Source organism: Zonotrichia albicollis, chromosome 3 (assembly GCF_047830755.1).
Source record: "Zonotrichia albicollis isolate bZonAlb1 chromosome 3, bZonAlb1.hap1, whole genome shotgun sequence".
Lineage (NCBI taxonomy): Eukaryota > Metazoa > Chordata > Aves > Passeriformes > Passerellidae > Zonotrichia > Zonotrichia albicollis.
The window spans coordinates 37828247-37855320 of NC_133821.1; the positions used below are offsets into that span (position 1 = coordinate 37828247).

Sequence of the window (27074 nt, forward strand, 5' to 3'; positions counted from 1 at the left end):
CATAACTTCATGCTGAGGTGACAATGTGTACTGACTTTAATACACCAAGAGAAGACAGTCAAGCAGGAAAAACCGCTCACAGCCCTCCTCCTCAAAGGAATGCAAACTCAAAAGCCACCACCTGCACTTCAGTCATGGGTTAAATTTCACATAACAAATTTTGGGAAGTTGCAAAAAAATGGCAGTCCATGCTCCTTGTGATTATCATACATACAACACACTTCAGATGAACAGGATTCATCTGTAGAGCCCTGAGATTCAACTAAGGAATTTCCAGTGGTCAAAACAATGAAAGTGACAGTCAGGTAGTGACAGCACATCCCTTACAAAACAAACCCCCCCCTCACTGAAATTATCACACTGCTGTTTCAAAGCAACTCTGCACATTCCTAAGGTGGTGCATGGTCTCTGATAACTCTCTTGCACACAGCAGACAAAATGAAATAACAAGTGACTATTGCCTTGTCATACCAACTCCCCAGACATGACAACACTGAAATCAGGTAATTTAAGAAAACTTTAATTCAGCTAACACAATTAAAGATCAGTAAGTCCTGCTTTAAAAACAAGTCATATTTGTTTGCCTTATTGGCTACCAATGCCAAAATCACCCATCACTGCACACTAGTTACACTGACTGGTGTCAGGTCAGCTATTGGAACAAGAGCTTAAGCAGATTCACTTCTGAAGAGTTACAGCTTGAAGAAAGAACAAAGAGGGAAAACTCCCTCATGGGTCACTAACTGCAAGGGAGACCTGCTATTCACAGGGCAGAGCACAGGCTTTTTCATTCTTTGGGAGTTACAGCACCACAGCATGCTCACAGCAGACCTCTACTGCACTGACAGCCAGAAGGGCTGATGAACACACACAGGAACAGCCCGAAATCCATCTCACAGGAACACTGTTTTCACATCATTAACAAAAAGTCCTGTATCTGCCACTAGGAGACTGGGTTTTACCATGTAAGCAAAAAAGTTTAGAAAGTAAGAGTGAAACTTACAATTTCCTGATGAAATCCAGTGCATCTTTATCTTTAGCAAATATGTCTGCTAAAATATGCTGCACTCCAGCCTCTACTTCCTGGATATTTGCAAGCCCTTAGAAGAAAAACAATTATAGAATATGCAATCACTATAATATACAGTTAATAATTACAGAAAAAAACTAATAAAATTACTTTACACAACTGCACAAGTATTAAGAAAATATATGCAAGCTGAAAGGAAACTGATTAAAGGTATCTGACTGACTCGCAAAGATTTCAAGGAATCCTAATTCATTAAAATTTTTATCAACTAAAGCTTCCTTTCCAAAACATCTGAAATTATATTTTTAATGAGCCTGAAGTGACCAATGCATTATTTTAAGTCAAAATTATATTAAAATTAGAGAATTTTTTTTTTACTTGGATGCAAACAGATCTTGACATTTGGGATGTAAATAGAGCAATAGTAAAATTGGATATTTAAATATAATTTTTGAAAAAACTAAATATAATTTTTGAGTTTTTAATAAAATGAGCAACTGCAGCAGAAGTCTACATATTTTGCTACCGGTATGAAAACTGCCTAAATCCTTTGCAGGTAATCCTGTCTTTTCTCTGTGGAATAGTTTTATATTTCCATTGCATTGTAGCAGGAGTTTGCACAACAATACTTTTGAGGTCAGGATACCATCAACCTCTCCTGTCAAACACTGAAGTTATAAAATGTCTTCAAAGACATAAGTCTTTGAAGACATAAGATGGAGTTATAAATGTCTTCATATCTCTGGAGAGATAACAGAATCATTAGTTCATTTCCAACACACAGAACCCATTCTTTCCTTCAAATGGCCAAAAGAAGGACATAATTCTCCTTAGCAAAGGGATTGAATTAGACCAGAAGCAGAGATAATGAAATAAAACAGACATCTTGTATTTTAATTTGATATATCTAGCTCTGCTTCTAGCAAAAGTCAGTAATGAATGCCTCAGACCAAACAGCAAGAATCCTAAAGCAGGCAGATGCAGCATTAACTGTCTCTGTCTCTGCAACACATGCTGCTGTTCACTCTGCTGCCTAATGGACAGCTTTATTTACACTATTTTAACAGCTTGCACAGCTTTACCTATTCATTGAACCCAGAACCCTGCTTCTGATTAGGATATAAAGTTACACACTAGAAAGAAATTTATCTTGCCCCTTTTTAAGACAAGGATGCTAAACTTACCTGCCAGAAAGAAAAAAAAAAAAGTGAGAATAGGAATACATTATTAAATGCCTAAACTTATCAGAAGTTGTAAATTTTGGATCCTTACATCTATGAGTTACTATTCCTTACAGTAGAACTGATGTCAGAATAAAAGCTAAGGGAATCTGAAGACATGCATCATGGTGAACACAGACTGAGGCACTCGGGTAGATTATCTGAATGAGACAGCACAGGCCCAAACAAGTCAGAATTTGAAAAATAATCAGAAAGTTCCCATTCAACAAGCACCACTCACAGAGGCACTTTACTGTGTCCACCAGCACATGCTTGTGTAATTAGAGACATCTTTGACTATGCATACAACTGAAAAGAAGAACAAAGTTTTCTTGTTAGCCTGCTTCTTGAACTTTCCAATGTCAGGCCTTGAAACATGAACTGCTGTTTTTATTTCAGTTTATTTTTAGGATAAGTTAAAAAACACTGAGAATTTAAAAGAACCATAAAATATTAAGATTTCATAAAAACTTTTCTGTACTGCAAATGGCTCATTCCTTAAAAAAAAAAAAAAGAAAACAACAAAACCACTCTGATCTCAAGTTGTATATAAGCTGTCAAACTGGCTCCCAAAGTGATAAAAGTGACCCAGTTCATAGATGTAGCTAACTTCTTATGTCTTTCAAAGGCAGACCATTATATAAACCTGAGCAGCATTATTTTTAGCACAGAATTGAAAATAGGTGTACTGGTTTCCAAAAACTAATGTTTTTGGTGCAACAAACAGCATCTCCTTTTGAAAATACTCTAAATAATTTATCTGAAGTTTCACAGAGATTTTTTTTTTGGCTCTTTAGACTGCACCACAATAGTCAGATATATGGCTACAATATTACTTCATACAATACTGTTGTATGAAGTAATGACATATGCTGAAATGCAGTAATTTAATAACCAGAATATTTGCTAACTGATTTTCATTGCAAAATTGGCAGAATTTTATAAGTAATACTTAAATAAACTGAAGTGGGAAAAGTAAGAGCCAGCCTTACTAAGGAGGATCAGTATCCTTTTGCTGAAATTCAAAAAGTACATGTTGGGGCAGGGAAGAATAGAAATACATGTCTATTTTAACATAACAGAGAGGGCTGCAGCCATCTTCACATTTTATTGTCAGAGATTGCCCCCTACAGATCCACCCATAACTGCATTCACAAAGACACACAATTCTGCAATCTATACATAACAATCGTGCTGTTACAAGTTCTTGCGCAAATTACAGAAATTACATCTTCTCCAGTCCCTACTGTCATTCTGACACAACCCCCCCTGCTCACTCCCAATCCCCTAGGCCAGTTTTCATTAAGATATGCTTTGCTGGGTGACATTTCCTTCTGCACAGACTATGAGCATAAACCTCTCGTACAATCAGCATTGAATCTTCAGGAATACAAGTAGAACAATGGAAAGGTCTCAAGTGTGTGCTGTGGCTCCCTCTCTCTTACCAATAAATACAGATGTCAATAGAAAGTCTCCAGATTTATGTCATTTCTTTACCACAGTTATTACTATTTGCAATACAAAGAGAGAAGAAAGGTTGAAGAAGAGACATTAAATGTGTTAGCAGGTTGAAGAAGAGACATTAAATGTGTTAGCATGTTATCACATGTTGCTAAAAGCACTGCTGAATTTCAAGTAGTTGCCTAACTTCCAGCAACATCAGAACCATTAAGGTAATTTCCCTCTCAAAATATTTTCAGACATTTAGAACATTACTGGTCAAAGAAGCACAGCACTTACCTTTGGTGTTGGGTCTAATGTAAGAAAAGAGATTGAGTTCCACAGGATTCTGCAGGAGGGAGAGAGCAGCAGGTTCTAATCCCAACTGCTTGGCCCTCTGGGCTTTGGTGCCTTTACTCCCAGTTTTATAAGGGGCAGACTTATAACAAAAAGAACAAACAAAAGAAAACCAGTTATTAAAAAGCAGCAAAGTATTTCAATCATGCTATGCACTTGATATTATGCACCATTCAGTAATGCAATAAAGATTACATTTAAACTAAGGTTGATCTAGAAATGACTAGAGTACTGACCACATGGTCTAATTCTTCCAAAGTTCTACAATTTAGCAATCCTTTTAAAAGGCAACTGGATAACTTTCCTTCTTTCTTCAACTTCTGTATCATTGTGTGTGTCTTCTTTGCAACGGTACTAAAACACAAGAGATTAACGTTAACAGTTACATTTCACAGTGACCTTGTCCATTACCATTTCCAGGGGTTTCAGAGAGTTTCAGCAGTGTATCTCATGTTAACCTTCAACAAACCAAGTTGATAATTTAAAAGTTTCTAACCATTTTTCTCTCTCTTCAGGTTGTTTAAAACTGTGTCAAAATATCCTGTGGTAGTTCTAAGAAAAATCATCAAGTAACACTAATAGTAATTACTGCTCCACGCATTTCTGTAATACTACTGGCCTGGAAGCCAAATAAAAAGGCCCTAGAATAAATCCACACTGATGATACAAGATACAGATACAATTTACAGATACAATTCATATCAAAACAGTTCTGCGGCATCAAGCACAGGCTACCAGATTTAAACTCCTTGGTCTTCAGTAAGGTACATGGGAGCACCTGCAAGCAGCAGAGGTATTTTGTTATTATTTAACTACTTGTTAAGACAAGAACTGTCTCAGGCCACCTTCCCTCCTTGGAAATGATCTCTTGGTAGGGGTTAGCAGGGAGTACAAGGAGGACAACACCAAGCTGACAGAACAGCTGACCAGTCTGTTCCCTTGCCATCTCAAGAACACAGGGTCACTCAAAAGGTGGAACAAAAGCAGTCTCATCCATTGCCAGAAGCTTTGCTGATCATTTCTTTCCTGCAGTGATCTGGGATAGTTCAACCTCATCTGCTGGTACACTCCAATCTAAGAAGGGCTCTTCACTAGAAGCTTCCTGATCCAAGCAGGGTGCCAAGGGTTCCTAATGATTCTTTTTCTAAGAGTGGAGCTTCCATTTCATCATGCTACATATTTCTAGCAACTATTAACCATTCTTCAAGTACAAGTTTTTCTGTGCAGTTTTAATAAACTGCAAAGAAATTAAGATATTCATTTTTCTCTGGCAATTAACCATTCTAGATTTCTCGCTCCTTAGAGCAAAAAGCAAAAACAAAGACCCAATCTCCCAAAGACCTAAAAAAACCCCAGACAGGTATCGAGCAGTTTTAAACTATTTTCTTGATTAGTTCCTTTACTTTATTAGTTGAAGTGTGTGCAAGGAGGCAGAACAAGGGACACAGGAGCAGCAGGGATTGGTACTCACCTCCACCCAGCTCCCTTCCCGTGCTGCTGCCTCACTTACCGCAGCTCCTCCAGGGCGTGCTGCACCTCCCGCAGGGCGTCGGCCTCCAGGTTATTGACGAGCTCCTTGCGGTAGCGAGCGATGAAAGGAATCGTGTTTTCCTCTTGAAAGAGCCAGATCAAGTTGGCACACACCCATGGTTCAACGTTTGTTGTTTCTGACAAGGCCTGGCAAAGGGGAGAAAAAAGCCCAAACACAACAACCAAACACACTTAAGAGAGATGGTAGATTGCTTTCAACAGCCTCTCATTCAGCATGCAAAACCACTCCCAAAACATTGCACTGGCCAGCAGACACTACTGTCCTCCCCAAGACAGGATGTCAGGCATCCAGCCACCACACCCAGCATTTCACCAAAAATACAGCAACCGATGTTTCCAGAAACTTGTAACCACAGTAAAAGATGCAGGAAGCAGCACCTCCTGGGAAGAAGAAAAAAAGAAAAAAAAAAAAAAAGAAAAAAAAAACAACCAAGGGGAAAAAAATCACACCAAAATTATAAAACAAAGCAGAAACAGCAGCTTATGCTGTTATGTGTCTGTACACAGCAACTCAGAAAACCTGGAATTTTTTTAAAGCCAACACTGACATACCTCATGGTTCAGCTAAACAAACAAAACCCACAAAGCCAGAGCTGATCCAAATCCCACTCAACCAGTAACAGGAAACTAGCAATACTACTGCCAGTGTCAAGACAAACCAAGCCTTGCAAAGTTAAACATGATTTTGTACAAGTTGAGCTTTCTAAAGTTATAGGGTATCAAAATGGAATCACTGACACTCTATGCAAGTGGCTTATCTCAGTAACATGGTAACCAAGAAGATCTGTTTGCACTTCACTACAGCAGATACCCTACCTAGAGGGCTGACACAAAAGCCTTTCAAAAGTTTCCTTCAGAAGCCTAAAAATGTAACACCTGCACAATCACATTCACTCCTTTTACAGCACACATAAGGATCAAATTATCCATATGTATTTCCAGGAATATGTGAGAAAACCCGCAAAATTTTACATCTTTGTTAAGCAGACTGTACTAAGGATGATGAATACAATATGTCCTATCTATTCCCATTCTATTCATATTAAAATCTTCCATGATCACACCCAGGCTTCCAGCACAAGAGCCATGCTAAAACTGCCTCCACCTGAACGGCTTCAAAGTTAAAACCCTACAAAAACAAAGATGGTATCTCCCTTGTTGTCACTGCTGTGTGAGTAATGCAAATCTCCTTCCTTAATAGAACCATAAATTGATAAACACTCTCAAATGGGTCTCTGCAACTTAATGATCCACACTGACTAAATACTAAGTTGTAAAACTGCACACAAACATCCCAAATCTGTCAGCATCCCTTCCTATGGGAGCTTCAGTTGTGTGCATCCACCAAAAACCCCATGTGCTCATACAGGAGAACCACGCAAACGGTTACAGGCAAGCTTTGTTCTAAGGACACCCAAAGTCACACATCTTAGGATGATGTAAAAGTTTGACAGTTACCAACCAACACCTATATTTACACACATTTTATGATATCCTAAGTAGAGGTTAAATGACAATTTCAGAAATTGTACATTAAGATTGTAAGGCTAATTATGCAGGAAATAATTTCATTGGTATCTCAGAAAAGGAAAAAGTCTCATACCTGTACAATATCCCAGTTCATTTCAAATTCTTCTTTTATTTTCTTGCCTCCCAGATTTTTAACTGGCTTTCCTTCAGGACATGCATTCAACTTAATCTTTTTAGAGGGTGGTTCATCAAATGCAGACTCTTCCTCGCATTTCTCTTGTTTCACTACAGGAACACTTGTTGAGGGTTTTTCATCATTCACTGAACTGTTTTGGTTTCTCCCTTGGAATGCATTTATTTCTATTTTCTTAGGCACTTCTGGTGCTCGATTTAAACTTTTTGGTTTAGTGCCTGCATTTTCTTCCTTAGGTTTTTGAAGTTGCATTTTATTATCTTCGAGAGGTGCATTAGGGAAGGATACATCCTGCCAGAAAGACATTAGAGCCATATTAAGCACTGACTGCTACAAAGTGCTTCAACATTTCACTTCAACTCTAAAAGACTTGCTACCAGATATCGTTTTCCCAAGTAATGTCTCCGGCAGCAAAACACCAAGCCAGAAATCAAGTAACCCGAAATATATCTTGCATGGAGGAAACAATACAAACAAAGCAGACCTCTGATTAAGTTCAAATAAAATTATCCTGAAAAGAGTTTAATAGGACCTTCCTTCAGAAGACACTGACCTACAATCTTTGCTTCCATTCATGTCAAGAAAACAGGAAATAGCAGGGTAGGGAAGCACTTCTGAGGTGTTAGGTTCCCAGCATGGGAACTGGAACTGAGACCTGGTCTGCCAAGATACAGTTTAACCTTGGACAAGCCACACCTTCTTCAGTGACTTTCTGCAGAGATCATCCTCAGAAGTCAGAAGGACTGGCTTCTGTCATAATGTGATACAAAAGTATCTAATTTTCAATATAACTCTGTTCTATATTAATAACAATAAAACCGCAATCCTTACTGGGTTGAACAGCCATGCAAGGAAATGTAAGAGGCTGCTTGTTTTTGTGATACCCAAACAGTGAAAAAGTACAAGACAAAGGTGCAATACCAAAGCCAGAGAGAACAGAGGCATTTTTTTATTTACATTGTTGAAAGAGATCCAAGGAAAACCACATCCTATTATCATTGGCCAAAATTTTCAAGGAGGACCTTTTGATCATGGACACTTCAATGCAAAATAAAGCCATAATGAACATTAACAGGAGCAGTGGAATTTTATCAGCTGATGAGACTCAGGCAACCAATTCAACCAGAGTCAGAAAATCTGCTCATGCTACTTCCCAAGAGCAGCAATTCAATGTCTCTTGCTTATACTCACCATTTCCTCTTTTATTGCTACCTTCTTGACCATTTTCCTGGCCACAGTTGATCGTGGAGCAGCAGCTTTTTTAGTTTTTGCCTCAGTTTTCGTTGGCAAACGAGGTCTCCTGGCAATTTTGTTTTCTGGCTCCCATTCCTCCTCTTCCTCCTCCTCTGATTCAGAGCTCCTGAAAAACAAATGAATCAACAATATTGCTTATGAGAAGAATAAAAAAAATACATAAGTGAGCTAGTCTTGAGTGGTTTTTTGCATGAAACAAAGTGAACAGGAAAAATTAACAGAAAGGTAGAGAGACTCCACACTGCTGCAGAGCTAATAGCTTAAACAATCCACCAACTTTTATGATGTGTACACACATCGTACACACGACTCTTTGGACAAATGGCAATTCACTTGCATCCTACCTTCATTATGAGCATTAAGGAGCCCAAGTAATCTGCATTTTATAACTGAAGCTTTGTGCATGAAAACTTTTTAATCAACTTCTTAGAAACTGATTCTTGTTCTCATGCAATTGCTCATGCCTAGCATAAACCCATAAAAAATGCTAAGGAAAGAAATGATCTTACGAATTAAGAAACGAAGGTAGTTCTTCTGATGTAGGGGCTTTGGCTACACATTTCGCCCTCCTTGGTAGAGATGACATCTGAAACAGAGGAAAGAAGAGAGAAAGATAACTTGGTTGAAGCTGTATTCTCTTCAGCTCACTGTCAAATGTGCCCTAATAATGTCTTCAGCAATCATAAAAGTTTCCTCTAGAGCAAGTTTGGTTTTCTCAGTAACCAAGAATTTAGGCCACAGCAGCATACATTCAACAATCTTTTCAACTAAGCAAACAAACCAGCAGCACAACCTCTCAAACTACTTTTCTTTCACATGGAGGTAATTATTTGGCTTGCAGGTAAAGCTGTTCTAGCAAAAGGGGTACTGGTTCTCTCATTTTGTTGGGTGCCACATATAGTATGCCAGTCTTTCCTCCATCCATTTTAAAAGCATAGCAACTCAAACTAAAACCTAGTAAAGTGGGCTCATGTGTGGTTTTGATGGGACAGAACAAGGAAATTGTCCATTTTAAGCTAGATTTTTACATATAAAGACTATCTGTCACTTGTGTGCGCAATGAGAGCTATTATTTTGAATGAACTGCCCCTTGGATTATAGAAAGTGCATAAAACAACCACCAAAAGTAAAAAGGGGAGGCACACACTTTCCCCTGACCCAAGATTCATACCTACAACAGCTATATTTCAGTTAAACAGTTACAGAATTGATTGGGCCCATGAATTTCAATAATCATATTTAGTAGTCTTAGTTAAAAAATGTTAGGTATCCTCAAAATTTTATCTGCCAGAAAATAAAAACTTAGAAAGCAAAAATATCTTGTAATTTATTTCAAATACTACAAAATTCAGAAGCATATTTTACTTATATCTGGTACAATTTCATGGTAATTCACATTTTTATACCTTGACCTCTGATCCAGCCTTACCACTGCAATGGGAACCTTAAAGTCCCATGTTTGCACAATACATACCAGATAAGCATTTTCCAAAGTGACATTTAACTCAAGGGCAAAATGCCCTTTAATCCAACTTCATTCTGGCCTCTGTTCAAGCACTAGAACACACTTGTTATTAATGGCTTTCAGAAGTTTTCCTTGTAAGGCAGCACAAAAATTTAGACAATAATTTTCAGCACTGCAGTCAAAGAAGCAGTATTGAGATTCACATGAAAAAGTACCATTGGCTCACTTGCAAAGCACCTTCTTGAGCTACAGTCTTGGTCAGTAACAGGTCAGCATTTCTGTGCTGTTACATAATGTGACTGGCTGGAACACACACCTACCACAGGAAAACATAAATCTCCAAAGAACATGACAAATATTACTCACCTTATCAGCTTCCCAGGTGTCTTTTCACTGTTAGTTCTGAGACACCCCCAAAGTCATCCAGCCACTCTGCTTCTCTGCGCTCCTTTGCTCTTAGTACCTGCACAGTCATAACCACAGTTCTGAATTATTACTTATTTACTCTCATTATTTCAGAGGCATGAAAAGAATGTTTCCATTTTTATATCATACCTCAAGGTGTGAATGGGAGATACAAAAAATATTAAACACCAATTTTTTAAAGCTAGTTAACATCCAAGCCAGATGGATCCCTGATCCACTCTTTTGTACGTGCTGGGATACTTGATGCTTCTTTTCAGCTCACACAACTAGGCAGGTAGTCTTGGAAAATGATCAGTTTTTAAACACTTAACCAGCTTAAATCACTAGCCATTAAATCACTGCAAGTAAGAAGGAAAAGACCAATATACATGGTCTCTCACCTGAAGTCAGCATTGCCCCTACTGAGCAACACCACCCTAAACATCTCTGCCAGTTTGGAACACTCAGCATGGAGCATGAAAGTTCTGGTGCCTACCCAGGAGCCCAGGTAGAAGGAAAACCTCATCTGGAAGGTCCTTTTTTCTATCAGTATTTTCCCTTTCACCTCAAGTGACTGAGGGGCTCAAAATATCTCAACATTTGTGCAGTTACAGAAAGTAAGATTATGGCAAGAGCAAGGCTCATTTTTTAAAGTTAATTGCACTTCCTGATATCCAGTGACCTATCTAACTCTCCTTATCTGCAGAAGAACAGGAGAGGAGCTCCTTAGTAACTCTCTATGAACAGACAAGCTGTGGTCAGAAGTCAAAATGGAGTTCCACAGCTGAAAATAAAAGCCAACACCAAAAAAGCATATCTAAGATAAATATCAAGCATGGGGTATCACAAAGGAAAAAACACCCAAAATAATCATATTTCCACTGCAAGGTGAGGCTAAATTATAACAACCTCCCCTTTTCACAATGAATACAACAAACTAACTGTGCTTCCTATTTGTAGAAAAGAATCTTATAGCTACTACATATATACTTTTGCTTACAAAAAAAAAAATGAATTGGAACCCACAAAAGTACTTCTTGTTTAATTTCAAATTGCCAGACAGCTGTCTGCTGAATTTTCCTCCTGATACGCCTGTGCTGGGGTGTGCAAACACCTACATTTAATGACTAAGAAAAACAGCCCTTCTGTGATTCACTGCAGAGGGGGAGGCAGGGAAGAGGATGAAAAAGAAACAAGTCTAAATGCCACTGATGATGAGAAATAACAAATACAGAAAGCAAGCCTGCAGACAGTCCCTGAAGTAAAGCAGGAAGACTCAAGAAACAGGCAAAGGCAAACACTGTTAATTCCTCATGGAGCACCTACAACAAACACTGGCTGCTGCACTGACAGTAAGCTACTGCCAGCTACATGCTCCACTTCTGGGGGGATACAGTCCCCCAAATCCCCTACCTCGAGTGTTGAGGGAACTGGGAACAGCTTTATGCATCCTCCCACAGCATGCTGGGATCAAGCCAGTGTGAAGTTGGCCACTTATCTCCTATTATATTTTCCAGATTGACTGGTCTCAGTGAGAAAACTGCCTTTAACACTTTCTGTCAGCTCCAGTTAACTATATTCCAGTATTCCATATTCCTGTGAGAGTTGGTTTTTACCCCAAGGAAAGAAATGACAGTCCCTTCCAAATCCAGAAGAACCCCACAGCTGTGGAAGAGCCAATGACCAAACTGAAAAAGGAAGAGTAACCTATTTATACCAGTCAGGTCATTTGCCCTTCCTGTGCCTGTATTCAGTTTCGCTGTACCTTGGCACAGATGTGTCACAGATGTTCACAGTACTTGGTGTTTCCTTATCAACTGAAGGAAGCAAACACACAGTGCCCAGAATTGTGCACAAGTTATCCAGCCACTCTGGTTAGGATTTCCCCAGCTTGCCAATTATCATATTCAACATGCTCTGCTCTAGCAGCTCTTCTCACACCTGAGGCTAGTAAACTTCTGGCCAGTAACCATCAGCTAACACACCTTTTCTTATTTTATGAACACTATCAGTGATCTTTTAATTTCTGACAATGCTGCTCTTTAAGATAAACAGTTCTTATCTCACCAACAATTTTTTACTTCCATGACCAACCAACATGAGCTAGGCCCTGGAAACTTTGGCCTTACACCCATACTTAAGTCCCTGACTGCTGCTTCATTTCAAATTTGTGTACAGATTTGTAGATGTTCTGCTTCTCTAGGATAGGCTGAAACCTTAATGCTGAGCCTTCACACTACACCCTTGATCCTCTGCTCAAGAGAATCAAAACTCACCTGCTTGTCTATGTCCCAAATGACAGCATGAAGCATCACTGCTTGAAACACACCCCTCCATCATTAAAGCCTGGCTTCTCCACAAAACTCAGCAGTTACAGCATGTTCTTTGAAAGTACTTTCCAGGTAAAAATTAAAGAAATTCACAGAGCCATTATCCTATCTAGTGAAGAAGAGCTGAAACTATTTAAATCATTGCTACTGTAGATAAATGTATCTGCTAGGTTCACTCTACAAATAGTTTGGCATCAGTTTTGTTGCCAGCTATTTTGCTCCCACCACTTCTATCCTTTGCACCCAATGCAGAGCTTCCCATCACAATTTGGATGGCTGCAACACTTCTCCCTGCTTGTCAGCTACTCATTAAAATAAAGCTACTGTAGTTTGGGGTCAGGCTACACAAAGAATAAAGACTGGCCAAGTAGCTCTCATCCTTTACTGTACAGAATCTTAAAAAGGGTATGCACAAAACACACAGCAAAGAAATAATAATTTCTCTGGTCTCTCTCCCCAAACAGGTCTAGGCTGCACACAGAATATAAGGAGATTGAGGTTTTAAAGACCTTATTATGCTAAGGAGCAATCAAAATCTCATTTAGAGACTGTTCTTCTCTTCAATCTCCCTATTCATGCAAAGGCACAATCCATTAAAAATAATTTTCTTCTTATGTGAATCCAGATGGCATAAGCAACCATTTGCAGAAAGAGAAGTTTAATAACAGTTTAAAAGTAATTAGTTAAAAAAATTCTCACTCCCCACCACTATTTGTCCAACTCCCCCAAAAAGTCCCTGCACTAGCACACGACTCTTAAAAGTCTATCAGTAGAGCAACAATTTTCAGATTCAAAAATAGCCCTAACAGATTTTCCTACCTGAAGACACAGGATTAAAAAAAAAAAAAAAAAAAAACCAAAACAAAACAACAAAAACCCCATAATCAAACAACCCAAAACACCACCACCATCATAAATACACTTGGAAATTAATTTCATTTCAGTAACTGCAACAAGCCCTGTCCAGCTGAAAAGCATGCAGAAACTTCTGAATCTCTTTTCCAGTTAATCCAAAGCAACATGTTCCTTACAAAACAGGGATCCCTCTATGCAGGAAGCTCCTCAAACTTTGCTCTACAGCCTTTGCTTTTCTTTCACAAATAAACCAGCAACAATAATAGAATTTTGCAGTTTAGCTTCTTCTTAATTCTAACAGTACTAGCCAAATCAGCATTTATAACATTAAGCACCTGGAGCAGGCCAAAAAGAGCACTATACAAGTCCCATATGACAAGGGAATTCTGGGCCATTCTAAGTAGAAGCAGAATGGCTACTTCCATAATTATAAGGAGAGCCTCAACAGGTTGGTTTTGCTTGTCATTTTAAGATACCTTCACTGCAATAACATTCTAAGGAAAAGAAATATAAAAATGTGAGCATACAGTCAGCAACAATGGGAAAAGATGGTATGCAGACCAATGGAAGAGACTTGTATAGAAATCTTTCTGTCTCTGCAGATTTTTATCCTGCAGAGATAAGTCAACTGAGTTGTACTTCCAAATACAAATCCAACTTACTGTAATCCTCTTGAGGTTAAAACCTTGGAGAACTCCCAGACACTGTTGCTCAGAGAAGCTAGTGCAGATTTCCAAGCACTTTTCCTGTACAAAGCTGGTCAGGCCTGCCTGAGGAAGGAGTGGCAGAAAACAATTTAGGATCCTTCAGCACTAACTGGAAAATTACAACCACAAACAAACAGAGAGACATACAGGGTACACACATACACCAAAACAGTCCTCAAAGCTAATCAGAGAGGAAACGGTGTAAGAACCAGTAGGAACACCACCTACTGTTTTTACTTACAGAAGTATCATCAAAAAGGTAAAGCACAAAAATTGTGCCCCTAGAAGGTGCATCCTATCCCATGCCTGTTCCTATAATTAGTGGTACCACTGAAGAAAAGGAACAACCCATGTAATGCGGCACACTGCATGTGAATCAGAAGAGGTCTGCCCCAGAAAGGGAGGGCACAAACCCTTCTCATGCATTTTCCTCAATCCAGTGCTCTCAAACCACCTATGAAGGCATTATCCAAAATCAGGGATACTGCTTCTGATACAGCAATAGGTGGCTACATCATGTGCAGTCATTCCTTTTCTCCAGTCTACCAAAACAGCCCCAGAGAAACACATCCATCCTGGTTCATGTAATGGGATATCTTCACTCCCAAAAGGATATGGAGAACACACATCTCTTCTGCATGACTACAACCCAGCAGAGTTTATCACACCAGAACACTCATTTTGGAGGCTTGGAGGTAGAAGGAAGTTGAGAGCAAAGCATTGTTTGTTGTTCGGTGACTCACTACCACGCCAAATCACTGCTTCTCGGCCCAGAAATGCCACCGAGAAAATACACTTTACATACTCCGAAGCCCTATTCTCTCCCTGGCGACACCAATTTCCGCAGATATGCGGACAGCGTTCAAGAGCCAGGGCTAGCAGAGCCACGTGCCACCCTCGCCGCCTGGGAAGGGCATCAGCTCCGTGCGAGAACCACGGGAATGTGCCACCTCTCAATCGCCTTCCTGTCCCTTCCAGCTGGCCCGTCCCAGCCTAGCCAGGGCTGCCCGCCCGCATCGCGGTCCCGCTCACCCCCTCGCAGGGGTCGGGCACTTCTCTCTCCAGGCAGAGGGGCTGGGAATGGAGGGAGAAGAACAGACTCGTTTCGTCCTGCACAACCGAGACAGGAGCGAACCCCTCGTTTGCCGGGCGCTGCGGCGTGGCACGGAGGGCGCCGGGGCCAGCACGGCGCCGCTGCCCGCCCTGCTTCACCCCCAGCCCGCTCCCAGCGAGGGGCGGGCGGCTCCCCCGTCGTTACCCCCTGCTGCCGCCGGCTGCCGCGTTTGAAAGGGCCGCCGGGGCGGCAATGGCGGGCTCGCCGCCCGACGCGCCGCGGGGCGGAGCAGGAAGCGGCGGCTGCGCCGCGCCGCAGGAAGCGCGGCCGGGCCGGAGCGGGGCCGGTGCCGCTACCGCCCCTCCCACCGCCTCCCGCACCGCCCCCGCACCGCCCCTCATACCGCCCCCCGCACCGCCCCTCGTACCGCCCCCCGTACCGCCCCCACCGCCCCTGGCACCGCCCCCGCTGACGGGCTCGCTGCCCCTCACACCGCCCCTCACGCCGTCCTTCACACCGCCCCTCGTACCGCCCCTCTCGCTGTTCCCCGCACCGCCCCTCGTACCGATCCTCACCCCGCTCCCGCTGCCCCTCACGCCGCCCCTCGCACTGCCCCTCACACCGTCCCCGCTGCCCCTCACGCCGCCCCCGCCACCCCGGGAGCAGCCCCGAGAGCTGTGAGGGGTGAGGGGTCGAGGGCCAGCGACCCCGAGGCGCCCCACGGCGAGAGCATCAGCCACCTTTCACTGAAACCAAGGGCTAAGAGCAGAATGCAGGAATGAGCCGGTTCGGTTCTGGGCGAATGGGAGATCGAAAGGTGTTAGCCAGGAAGCAGGGTTTTCACGGCGGTCTTGGGAAGCAGAAGTCGTCGTTGTGTGAAGCTGAGATACTGCGTCAAAGGTGACTGCAGAAGACGCAGAAATAAATCCATGCCCTTTCAGCCCCCGGAGTAGATAGAAACATGCAGATCCCAATATACATACCATACTCATGTTCTTTACCCACGCCCTCTAAAATTTGCATTGTTTTTGCTTTAAAGGATTTGCACACTAGTGCTGGGAAAAGTATACAAGGGTTATGTGCCTGCCTTACAATTCCATCTGAAGTTATGTTTCCCTGCAGTCTCTACCTATTCCTTTATCATCCATATCTTCTAAGTTAGCGTTCAGCAAATATCCTGCGAAGTCTGGATTTCGTGCAAAAAATTTAATGGGTGCTGGCTTCTGGAGCCATCACCAGAAGCATGGAGCAAGCACACTGCTATATTAAAGCAGCCTTTCGAGCTTCCATTACCCTAAAAGGTCTTCTGCTTTGTATCATAAATATTTGTAACTTGTGGTCATAACTACGAGCCAGCTGTCCTCCAGCCTTGGAACAGCAACATCTTAAATGTAACTAAGGTGCTATAAACTTAAATAATTCATAATTTTTCATCTTGACTTTATAATAAATATGTGTTTAACAGTCTGGAATGGTTTTAAACACAATAATGTTCAATGCAGTGTGACTGCTCTCTTTGCATGGAGTTTGCCTGACCTCTTTAGCTTTCACAGGCCTGGAGAGAGACTTAGCACGTACTTGTCTTTATGCATTGGGTTTTACCTTTGGTGCCAAATCTTCAGCTGGTATAAATTCTCACAGCTCTGTTGATTTAAATAGGGTCTGTGATTTACACGAGTTGAGGATCTGACTCACAACCTTCAATAGGACTGTTCACATATTTAAGGCTAATCAAGTGTGCAAGTGTTTGCAGGCTCAGAGCTGATTCGCCTGGAGTTTTGGACTACTAAGAGCTGAGCAAAGGGTAGTTAAGTGTAATACTAGGGAGCATGAAATCATGTTAGATCATCAGGTTTTCAGATGAAACGTTGTCATTTATAATAGAAAAGGTTCTGATTCTTTTTACCTCAGATCAGATTCTACTCTTATGCCAAAACAACTTTTAAATAAGTATAGGAACTCAGTGCACTATGTAACTAAGGACAAAAGATTGGTACTATAAATACCTTAAAAGTAATATTTAAAGACTTGGTCTGATTAAGTTTTGTAATACTTAGAGTGCAACTTTGTGCAGAATATAAAAATACTGCCTGTGTCATCTGACTCCTTTGATGCACTGCATTAAAATTCCTATGTCTAAGTACATATCATGCAGGCAACTTTACTTCTCTTCTATTAATAGTTTGAAATTAGGTCACTGTTCTTGTAAGGATAGGCTAAGCCTGTACAACTGATTTAAAAGAAATTACCTATATATAAATGTTTGGGTTTCTTTCTCATGCTTGTCTACAATGACACCATTCCTTATCTATAATCAGTAATTTTTCTGTCTGTCTGTTCTGGCATATATATTCTATGCTGGCAGGTTTTTGTAGATTTGTTTATAGTGACCCCTGCTGCAAAAGATTAAGACTGACGTTTCTCTAAGCCTTTAAAAAGACATTTACCCAATTATTTCTGAGTTCAGCACAAAAGAACCAACCAGATGTAAATCCAAGTATAGAACATTTGAAACTCCCTAATCTGGATAATTTTCAGTAAAATTAGTTGAATCATAAACTACTTTTCCTCTCTTAGATGCATAAGATTTATTTTTTAATGCAATGCAATATAGTTGCAAAGTAAAGTAGCTTCTCATTTCCTGGAGGTAAGGCTTGTTCTTTCTGTTATTGTTCTTTGATAAGGGCTAGACTTGACACCAATAAATCAATGTCTCAACTGCTACATGTAAATGTTTTCAGAGTTCCACTCAGGAAAGCATGTGCTTATGTTTATCTCTGTTCAGGATAGCAAACTACTAAAAAAGCAGATTAAAGCATAGGACTAAGTTTAAACACAGATTACCTCTCTCGTTTCAGAAGGACTTAAGTCCTGCCCTCAATAAAATGTTTTCTCAAGCTTGGCTTTAAAAGCTTCAGCAAGAGGTGTGTGTATGGGTTCATCTACAAGAAAAAGATCCATGTGTGCTCTGTGCTGGGCAAAAGCTGTACAGCCAGAGCTAGTGAAGCACTTAACCTCAAAACCTACAGGCCCTGCTAACAGAGCTGCAGCTTCCAGCTCTTCGGCTTCCTAGCACTCTGCAAGCTGCGCAAAATAAGCATCAACTTGTTTGCAAAAGACATTTGAAAGACACTTGAGGTAAAACCTCACATCCAATATACATTAATGTAAATATTATTGTACAAATATATGTGTCTGATATGTTTTTTTTAAGCTGTGTTTAAAGAGTATTATTTAGGCTGCAAAACTAAGCAAAAAGCCGTATTTAGAGCTCCCTGTGTAATCTTTTTACTGCTCTTTGTGCAAATATTTACTGGTTAATGGAGACATCCCACAGAAAACTGAGACCAGTGGAGTAAAATAACCACAAGAAGGTAGAATAAAAATCTGATGTCTCTTTCCCCACTGAGTCCTTCACATTGCATTCTCAGCATCATTCTCATATTACTGAATGCAATTTTCTATATCTGATAGACAGGTAAAAGATTGAGTTGTCCCGTATCTATATTACCAGTGAGGAAACCTGTGTCTTTTCCACAGTAGCCACAGTTCAACATAAAATGAGTCAAACTTGTCATTTTAATGTAGAGTGATGGATTATGGGTCCTAACAGTGATTGGGGGATGAAACTTAGCATAGCTGCATTTTATTCTCTTTTTCTGGGATTTGGAAAATTGATGCTGCCTGAAATGTCAGGAAGGGAGATGAACCAGTGGGGCAATCTGCTGGGTCTCACTCTCTCCTCCTCTAGAACTGGAGAAAATCCAGTCCTTCACAGTGTTCCCAAAAAACTTGCCATTGGGGGCAGATGCTGGATTACTTGTGCTGTGAGAGTGCAGTCTGGTTCTTGGCCATGTTGCAGTGACATGCTGAGGGTCATATGGTCTGTACTCAGGTTTCATACAGAATGTAATCCATACTTCTGTTTCCTACCTCAGTGCTTTGGCAGCTTGGGAGTTATCTGCTTCTGCAGCCATTACTGCTGCTTTGGTGGTGCTGGTGTGAGCTGAACCATGAGATCCTCATGTGTTTTTATCATCTTGGCAGGCTGACAAAAGTTTCCTTAGGAGTGTGACTGGGAGTAGAGAGTCAGTGATTTTTAGCAGTCCATTTCTCAACAAAAAGTGACAGTGTGAAATGACATAAAGGTATATGTACATAGAGGAGGCTAGAGAGGCAGGAGAGCCCTGCCAGTGCACTTAGCTTGTCAGACACCAGAAGGCCCCAGTCCAGAAGCAAGATAACTGCATGAACCTAAGCTAATGAGCACTGCTGAGAGGCAGGGTATGTTGTTTTGGGCATGGTGCCACATTAACATGACTCTACATCTTCCAGACAGAAGCTTGCAAAGTCTGGGCAGCTCAGAGTGTGAGCAGAGTTTGCATGTGTCTGTCTGCACCTGTCTGCATGGCCTTGCAGAAGAAAAAGCAGCAATTTCCCAAAAGACTTTTTGCAAACCATACAGATATGAATATCCACCAAAAAGGGAAAAAAACCACCAAACAAACAAAACAAGCACCTTTGCTTCAACAGCTCTTCAATTTCTTTTTTCTACCAGGCCCAGAAGAAAGGGTGATATTGTTAGATTGTGTTTGAAGGGTTTCTGAATGGCTTCAGAAAACTCTGGTATTTATCCTCGCAGCATTGTTGTTTCCCTGTTGTGAAGGACGAAGGCACAGACAAATTACATACTTTGTGCAAACATAGAGAACTGTATCAGCACCTTCAAAATCCATTAATATTTCATAGATAGATGGTTAAATATACAGCTGCAGGAAGGAAGATAGTGTAGTCCTTCTTCCAACTGATCCAGCAACCCTTTTGCAGAATTACTCCTGAAATTCTGTTCCATGCTCATGTGTCCAGTATATATACATAAGAGAATGAAAAAAGAATTAAGGCTTGGAAGGAAGCCAGTGGGTGCAAAGGATGTTTGGACTGAAGTGTAGGCACATATGTAGGAACATAAATCTGAATCTCAGACTCAATTTCCTCCTCTGCTACAGATGTCCTGCGTGACCTTCGACAAGTGAGCCTTTTTTGCCTTGGCTCCTCATTGTTAAAATGGGCTACTAATAACACTTCTTGAAATTATGTGTGAGGATAAACAATGACTGTGATATGCCCGGGCACTTGCACATAAAGGAGATGGATAAGCATGTCACATTTTGCAGAGAAATTTCTGCCAGAAAATTTTTGATGAGTTTTAGTCAGTGCAGGGACACTAACAGTGTCTGCTGTTTGCTCTCTTCACTGCAGGTCTGTTACTGGTGTGGCAGTTTATACAGGTGTACATAAACATTTATAACCAAGCAACTGTGGGTAATTTTGAATGAAGAAAATTCATATGTAGTCAAAATGTAGTCATAGTACTAGATATCCTGATACAGATCATCATTTGGAGAACTTCTTTCATTCTCAGTCACCATTTCCTCTCTTTTCCCATCCTTAAAAGCCAGCTGATGCTTTAAAATTCAAAAGAGGTCTTTTAAGTGTGTGGTCAAATCGACACAACTGTAAAGATGAAAATACGAGTCACTTAAGGCCTTTGTGACCTGCCTGAAATTCCACTGTCTTCAGCAGAGCTGCAGCTGGAGATGGATTAGTCTGATCCTAAATGAGAAAAAGATGCAGCTCCTGGCTGCAGGGAGAATTGTGTTTTTAGATTCAGCTCTTCTGCCTTGCCCAGGAGAAGTTAGAGCTTGCTTTTGGTATTTTTGCTAGCATGGCAGCCTGCAGTTTTGTTAAAAATACTTGGAAATTAATTGGCTCTATTAACAATCCAAGGGACCATTCTTTTAAACAACTGCCATTAGTCTTCCAGACTTAGTCTCAGTATCTTCTCAGTTCAAAGGGTGCACAGTGTTTTGTAATGGAGCCAATATTTTGGAAGCAACATAAACATATTTAATGTGTCAATTTTGCTAAATTTAAACCAATGCTGTTAGGTTCAACAAACTGTGACATGGCAACCTCAGCTTTAATAGTACTAGAATGCCTAGAAAATTGTTGCTTGTATTTGTCTCAGTTATCCAGCAGCATTGCAGGTCATTCATTCTCTGACAAGAAGTTCCAAAAATTCCAGTGAATGGAGAATGTTGACACATAAAAGTCAGTTGCTATTTCTGTAAAATAACTATTACAGTAGCTAACTATATATAGCCAGAAGTAATTGCTTATGTAAATAAAATACCAGCGAACACATTACAAGATTAAAGAGAAAACTTTGAGCTTCCAACACAGTTATTTGCCGACTCCCACCCTTATACACATGATGACTTTGCAGTCATAGCTCTGCTATGCCACAAGATTTAATTTAGGATATGCGTGGCATACAATACTTCCTCACATTCCTAAATAAAGTGCTTTTCCATTAGCTGCTTAGTTCTCTTTTTAGCTGGCCACTTCACCCTTCATTAGTGAAGAAAAGTACAGTCATTTCACCAAATATACTGCCATGCAATCATTTGTTCATCTTATGTTATAGTTAGGATTTATACAGGTATAATAAAGGCTTCAGGTTCTCCTGGGCATTTGGATGAATTTTTAGACAATATTAATTTGAAACTCTCACTCTTTAAAAATAGTCTCTTTCAAATGGCACTTATAGGTAGTAAAAGTGAGATAAATTGATGGAAGATCAGATCAGAAGTAATGTATCTTAAATGTGTCATCCATCTTTGAGAGGGAAGGTGATATTACATAGTTTAAACACCATGCTGCTTTAGGAAAAGGCACTGGTTAAATACTTTGAAGGTAGGTTTGCAGTGATCTCTGCCATTCAATGAAGAATTATTGCCCATAAACTGTGGGAGTTTTGCTTACTACAGCTGGTAAAATTAGAAAGCCTGCTGCTCATCCTTTATACCTTTTTTGGTAGGGATTTAACAATTTCACAAGTGAGAAGTATAGAGGGCACCTATATAAGAGTTTCAAAGTCCGTTATTTTATGTTCTCTACTCTGTCATGATTCAGCTGAAGCTGGTTTTGTGCTACCAGCTGGTTTTTGGACCTCTCAGAAGAACAGTCTTCCATTGCTATGAAATACCGTTTGCTGATTTGGTCCTTATTGTTGTTTCTATACTGTCACAAGAACTGGAAGCTGCTGTGGGGGAGCAGGATCGTATATGGCAAGCTATAGATAGGAGTAAAAACAGACGGGTATTGTGTATATTTGTAGGTGTGACAGTAAAGGAGAGCTTTGAGCATGAAGCCCAATGGACAGATGGACAGGTCCCTTCAGGGAGCTATTAGGCATATGGATAACATAGGAAAATCCCTTCTGTACTTAAATTAAAACATAAGAAAGGAGTTTTCCTGCTTCTAGGAGTCAGCGATCAGAGAAAGGTGTTGACATCTTGTTAGGAAGGAGCCATCGTAGGCGGTGTGGGGATGGGCTGCGTAGGAACCTGAAAGTGAAAATCAACAGCATGAATTTATGCAAACAGGGATACATGAGAGTAACCAGTATGTTGTTTTAGGCAAAAACCTACACAAATCCTTACAAAATTCTGAATGAGTAGCAGCAGCACCGGAATATATCTGTCACAACTGAAAAAGCAGGCTGATGCTCCATTGTATCTTGGACAGGCTGTGATTGAAGATTTCACTGCCAAAAAAGATCCACAAGACAAACTCTGAAGATAACTCAGAGTAGAAGTTGACACCTACATTATTAGCCCTGACAGTAGTGTGACAAGAAAGCAGGTAACAAGAATCATTATGGGAAACAAAATTGTATTAACTTGTTTGTTTTGTCGGTCTGTATTTTAATATGTTTGCAGCAATTCAGCATGAGCTCCTCCAAAAATGCAGATATTTGTGTTCTCAAGCTGTTGTCAAACAAAATGACATCAAGCAACAACCCATACTTCAGCAGTGTTGCTTCTGCAACAATAGAAATAAATGTTGCTGATGGGCAATAACCCAGTGTCACTAAGTACCCGAGTGATAAATACAAACTGTACCAAAGAGCACTCCCACTACTCCCCCTTGATACCTAGATGGATCTTTCCTACTCAATTTGAGAAACACTTTCCCATAAGGTGTCCTTGTGAAAAAAAATTAACTGGAAAGTTAAAAGAAACAGAGAGATGCAGGTCCCAGTGCTTGGCCCATTAAAGGAAGCACTGTGTGAGTTTCATGTGGAGTTTGGAAGGACCTTCCATAGAATTAAATAAATTTTTATTTGCTCTTCTAAGAAAACTTTGGAATGCTGTCTTGTAAAGCAGGATAAGCAGGTATGTTGAACAGCTGTTTGAAGGACAGACCTAGAGAACATTCCTACCCAGGACAATTCCCAGGAACAGTTAATTTAATCATGCGGTGTAAATGAATCCAGCATTTCCCATCTATTGAGGATGGAGCATTTGTGCCTTTCTGTAATTACTGCAGTAACTGCATCCTTCCAGCACAGTAACTTGCTGCTGTTTAGTTTGCCCTACCTTCAGCTGAAGCTCCCTAAACTCACTTATGTCAAATGGAGATCCAGTTCAGAAAACGTTGCATGCACAACACATCCTTTCCAGTTACAGACAAATTTTTAACCTGCCCATATGCTTCACTACAAAGCCTCATGGCTTCTGAACAGCTGTGATAGCACTACAGGTTGCCTCCTGAGATAAATAAGCACTCACCGGCAAAGCTAGGAAAAAAATCTCCATAAAGGGTATTTCAGACAGCTTGCAATAAATATGTTATCATCCACTTCATGCAATCCACTAATAATCAGGAAAGAGAAGAAAACCATCCACATTTTGTTTTCTACATGGTGATGCACTGTCCTTATGGGAAGAGGCGAGTGGCAACATGTCACAGCTTGCCAACTTCAAACACCTTTGTGAATGCTGTCTCTCATCAGTGGACTTGGATTCCCTAAGCACAGAGTATTAGGTTGCAGTGAAAGACCTGAACTGCTCCATTAATGACCTGATGGATGAGGTAAGATGCAGTGGGTTTTACTCAAAGCCAGACTCAAAGTATTTGAACTCCCTCTCATTTCTGCTTGTCTGTTTTCATGATAGATATTCATGTGGATCCAATCATCACGTACATTTTTGAACCAGCAGAAGACATCTGAGATATTTACAAAAATACAAAATAGAGATCACTTAAAATTTAGTTATTTGAATCCATTATACTTCAGTACAGTGCTGGACCTTTCCAGAGTGCTAAGTACAACGGGAGCTTTGCCTTATGATCTCGGCATCATCATCCTTGGGCACCAGAACTGTAATATTTAGATATCTTAGTGCATTTGAAACTGTCAGTTTCTGTCCTTTTAGAGAGAGATGATAAACAAACCTAGATAAGGATTTCTTGAGAAAAATATCTCATTTTAAACTCAAAACTTTGAAACAACTATACACATTTTTCCAGGCTTGGCATTTTTTAGATCACACCAAACTAAAAAGAAAAAACACCTCAAAACAAACTAGGTGTGATGTTTCTGTCCTTTGCCATTATTGAAATATTCAGGCATAATATATGCTACTGAAATGTCTGAATAAGGTTATGTTATTAATACATAAATAACTTAGAAACGTTTGGAACTCTATTACTCAAGCTTTTATATTAAAATACATTTGGAAAACCTACAAAAGCTTCCATGCAAATTTATTTATATTTGTAAAATTACAAATACATTGGCACAATGTATTTTCTTGGGAAAATTTTCTTGGGAAAAAGGCATTAGAATTATAGATTAGATTACTTTGATTATACTGGATATAGCCATTTCTGTGACAATAAATAATTGCTAATTATAAGACCTTATTAGAGTTTCTAACCTAATTGCTAATCCCCCTTTCCTTCCTCTCTCCCTTATGACTCCTTACTGCAGATCACAACTTTCCTTATTTTGCAGCAAGTATGAGTTACTTCCATATGCTGAAGGAAGAGGTACATAAAGGAACCACTCATTTCATTTGTAAATATGTGTTTTTCCTAATAAAAAAGTGGCAACAGCCTAAACCTAGTATAAAAAAAAAAATCAAATACAAACTGGAGCATAAAGGCACAAACCAGATATCTCATTAGTTTGAAAAGGAGACAAAGATATGTTCATTTCAGTATAAACAAAGAGAACAAAAAAATAATGGCAGAAAATAAAATGGAGGCAATGATGTGAATAAATAAAAAAATATATTGTATATAAATATAATAAATAAGTAATGTATTATACAATATAAATAAAACAAATACTTTTATAATTTTATTTGATTAAGAATGAAGGTGTGGGGACTGTAATATCTATAAAAATAGTAGAGTTATTCATAAACAGGAACATTGTTTTTTTCCTCCATGCCACTTTTTAAAGCATCATATCTAGACCTCTAGATCCAACAAATTCCTTTTGCTTTGCATTAGAATGGGTGAATAATACTGGATGCCCCAGACTCAGAGAATGTTAAAACCATGGATATTGAAGATCTCCCACGGGATTCCTTCAGTTATATTAATATTAGAGAGAGGAAACAGTTTTCATGAAAAATACTTCAGAAAAATCCAGTGTCCTTATAATTATGACATATCTCTTTACCAACTACTTTGACAGTTATGATCAAAACAAACAAAAAAACCTGCAATGGTTTTATTAATATTTAATATTTTTTCAAAGAAACACTGTAACTAATCTAATTTAAACTTTTTAATTAACTACCTGGGAAAAAAGCCCTCAGTTATAACTTGTCCTATCTTGGATTAACTAAGAGTCAGCAGCCCTACATTTGATTCCTTTGGATCAGTTACCTATCTGACTTTACAAGAGCAGCATTAGGCCAAGTATACTCCTACTAGTTCATTCAAATTCACATAGGAAATAACTGACATATTCATATGAGATTCAGATGAAGGCAATTAATTCTCACCCATTTCTTTTGGAGTGTCTGCTTTCCTTAAGAAAACCCCAACAAAACAAAAACAAACCAACAATGAACCAAACTGGCTATCATATTAAAACTTTAAATTCCATGATAGATTATTTTCAGTTGAGACCTAGATTGGATTCAGATACTGAAAATTTGTAGTCTGTGGTACTTTCTTTTTGCCCCCAAATACTTGGTATGTCCTAAAGGAGAAATAATTATGATAGAGGATATATTTTAAAAGTTATTTTCTTTGCCTTTATAGAATAGCTAACATATCCCAAAATGAAAGTATTAAAGTGAAGAGGATGTTTTGAGGATAGATGTGTGAAAGTTTTGTAGATACCTATGAGGTTACAGAGGTATAATTGCTAATTAGGTAGCACTAACTCAGACATCTAGTGCTTTGCTCAGACTCAGCAATTCCCTATTACCTGTATGTTATGGGAGTGCATCATGCCCTGTCTTGTTACAAGTTCTGCTTTGGGATCACATCTTTTGCTTTCTGTCCCTTTTGTGCTGTTGCAGCAAAGTGGGATTACGCTGAAGGAAGACATTCGTCGGCTTATTAAGAGCTTCTAAAATCCAGAACAGAAAACACTGAGAAAAAGAGATGAAACTCTTAGTTGGACATATAGTTTGGTGGGTATGTTTGGAGCATGTAAATGCAGAAGAAAAATGGAGTGTGACAGACTTAAAACCCCACCCACAAAGATAAAAAGGAAAAAGAAAATAAACTGTTGAGGAGTAATTATGACCTGCTAATCCTTTGTGTCTTTATTCCTTTTGTGAACTCCAAAGTCATGAGTCATGGCAGTTTAGTGGTCAACTTTTTTTATTCTGTGTTTGCCAGTAGAGACCCATTAAACATCATATTT

At 39.7% G+C, this 27074-nt stretch overlaps 1 protein-coding gene across 3 annotated transcripts in view; it reads right to left on the reverse strand.

The window, feature by feature from the left end:
- The window catches only part of SRBD1 (S1 RNA binding domain 1), a 124513-nt gene extending 108816 nt beyond the window's left edge, over positions 1-15697 (reverse strand). Inside the window, exons 1-10 of one of the 3 annotated variants that reach the window (XM_026791097.2) lie at positions 15536-15697; positions 14233-14340; positions 10347-10443; positions 9025-9101; positions 8453-8621; positions 7202-7552; positions 5558-5724; positions 4284-4401; positions 3991-4129; positions 1004-1100 (exon numbers count right to left, since the gene is read on the reverse strand). In XM_026791097.2, coding sequence (XP_026646898.2) covers positions 1004-1100; positions 3991-4129; positions 4284-4401; positions 5558-5724; positions 7202-7552; positions 8453-8621; positions 9025-9101 — 1118 coding nt within the window. In that variant the 5' untranslated portion in view covers positions 10347-10443; positions 14233-14340; positions 15536-15697. Of the gene's footprint in view, positions 1-1003; positions 1101-3990; positions 4130-4283; positions 4402-5557; positions 5725-7201; positions 7553-8452; positions 8622-9024; positions 9102-10346; positions 10444-14232; positions 14341-15227 lie in introns of all 3 variants that reach the window. The other 2 variants (XM_005483087.4, XM_026791096.2) reach the window with 2 other exon arrangements.
- Positions 15698-27074: the final 11377 nt, after the last annotated feature.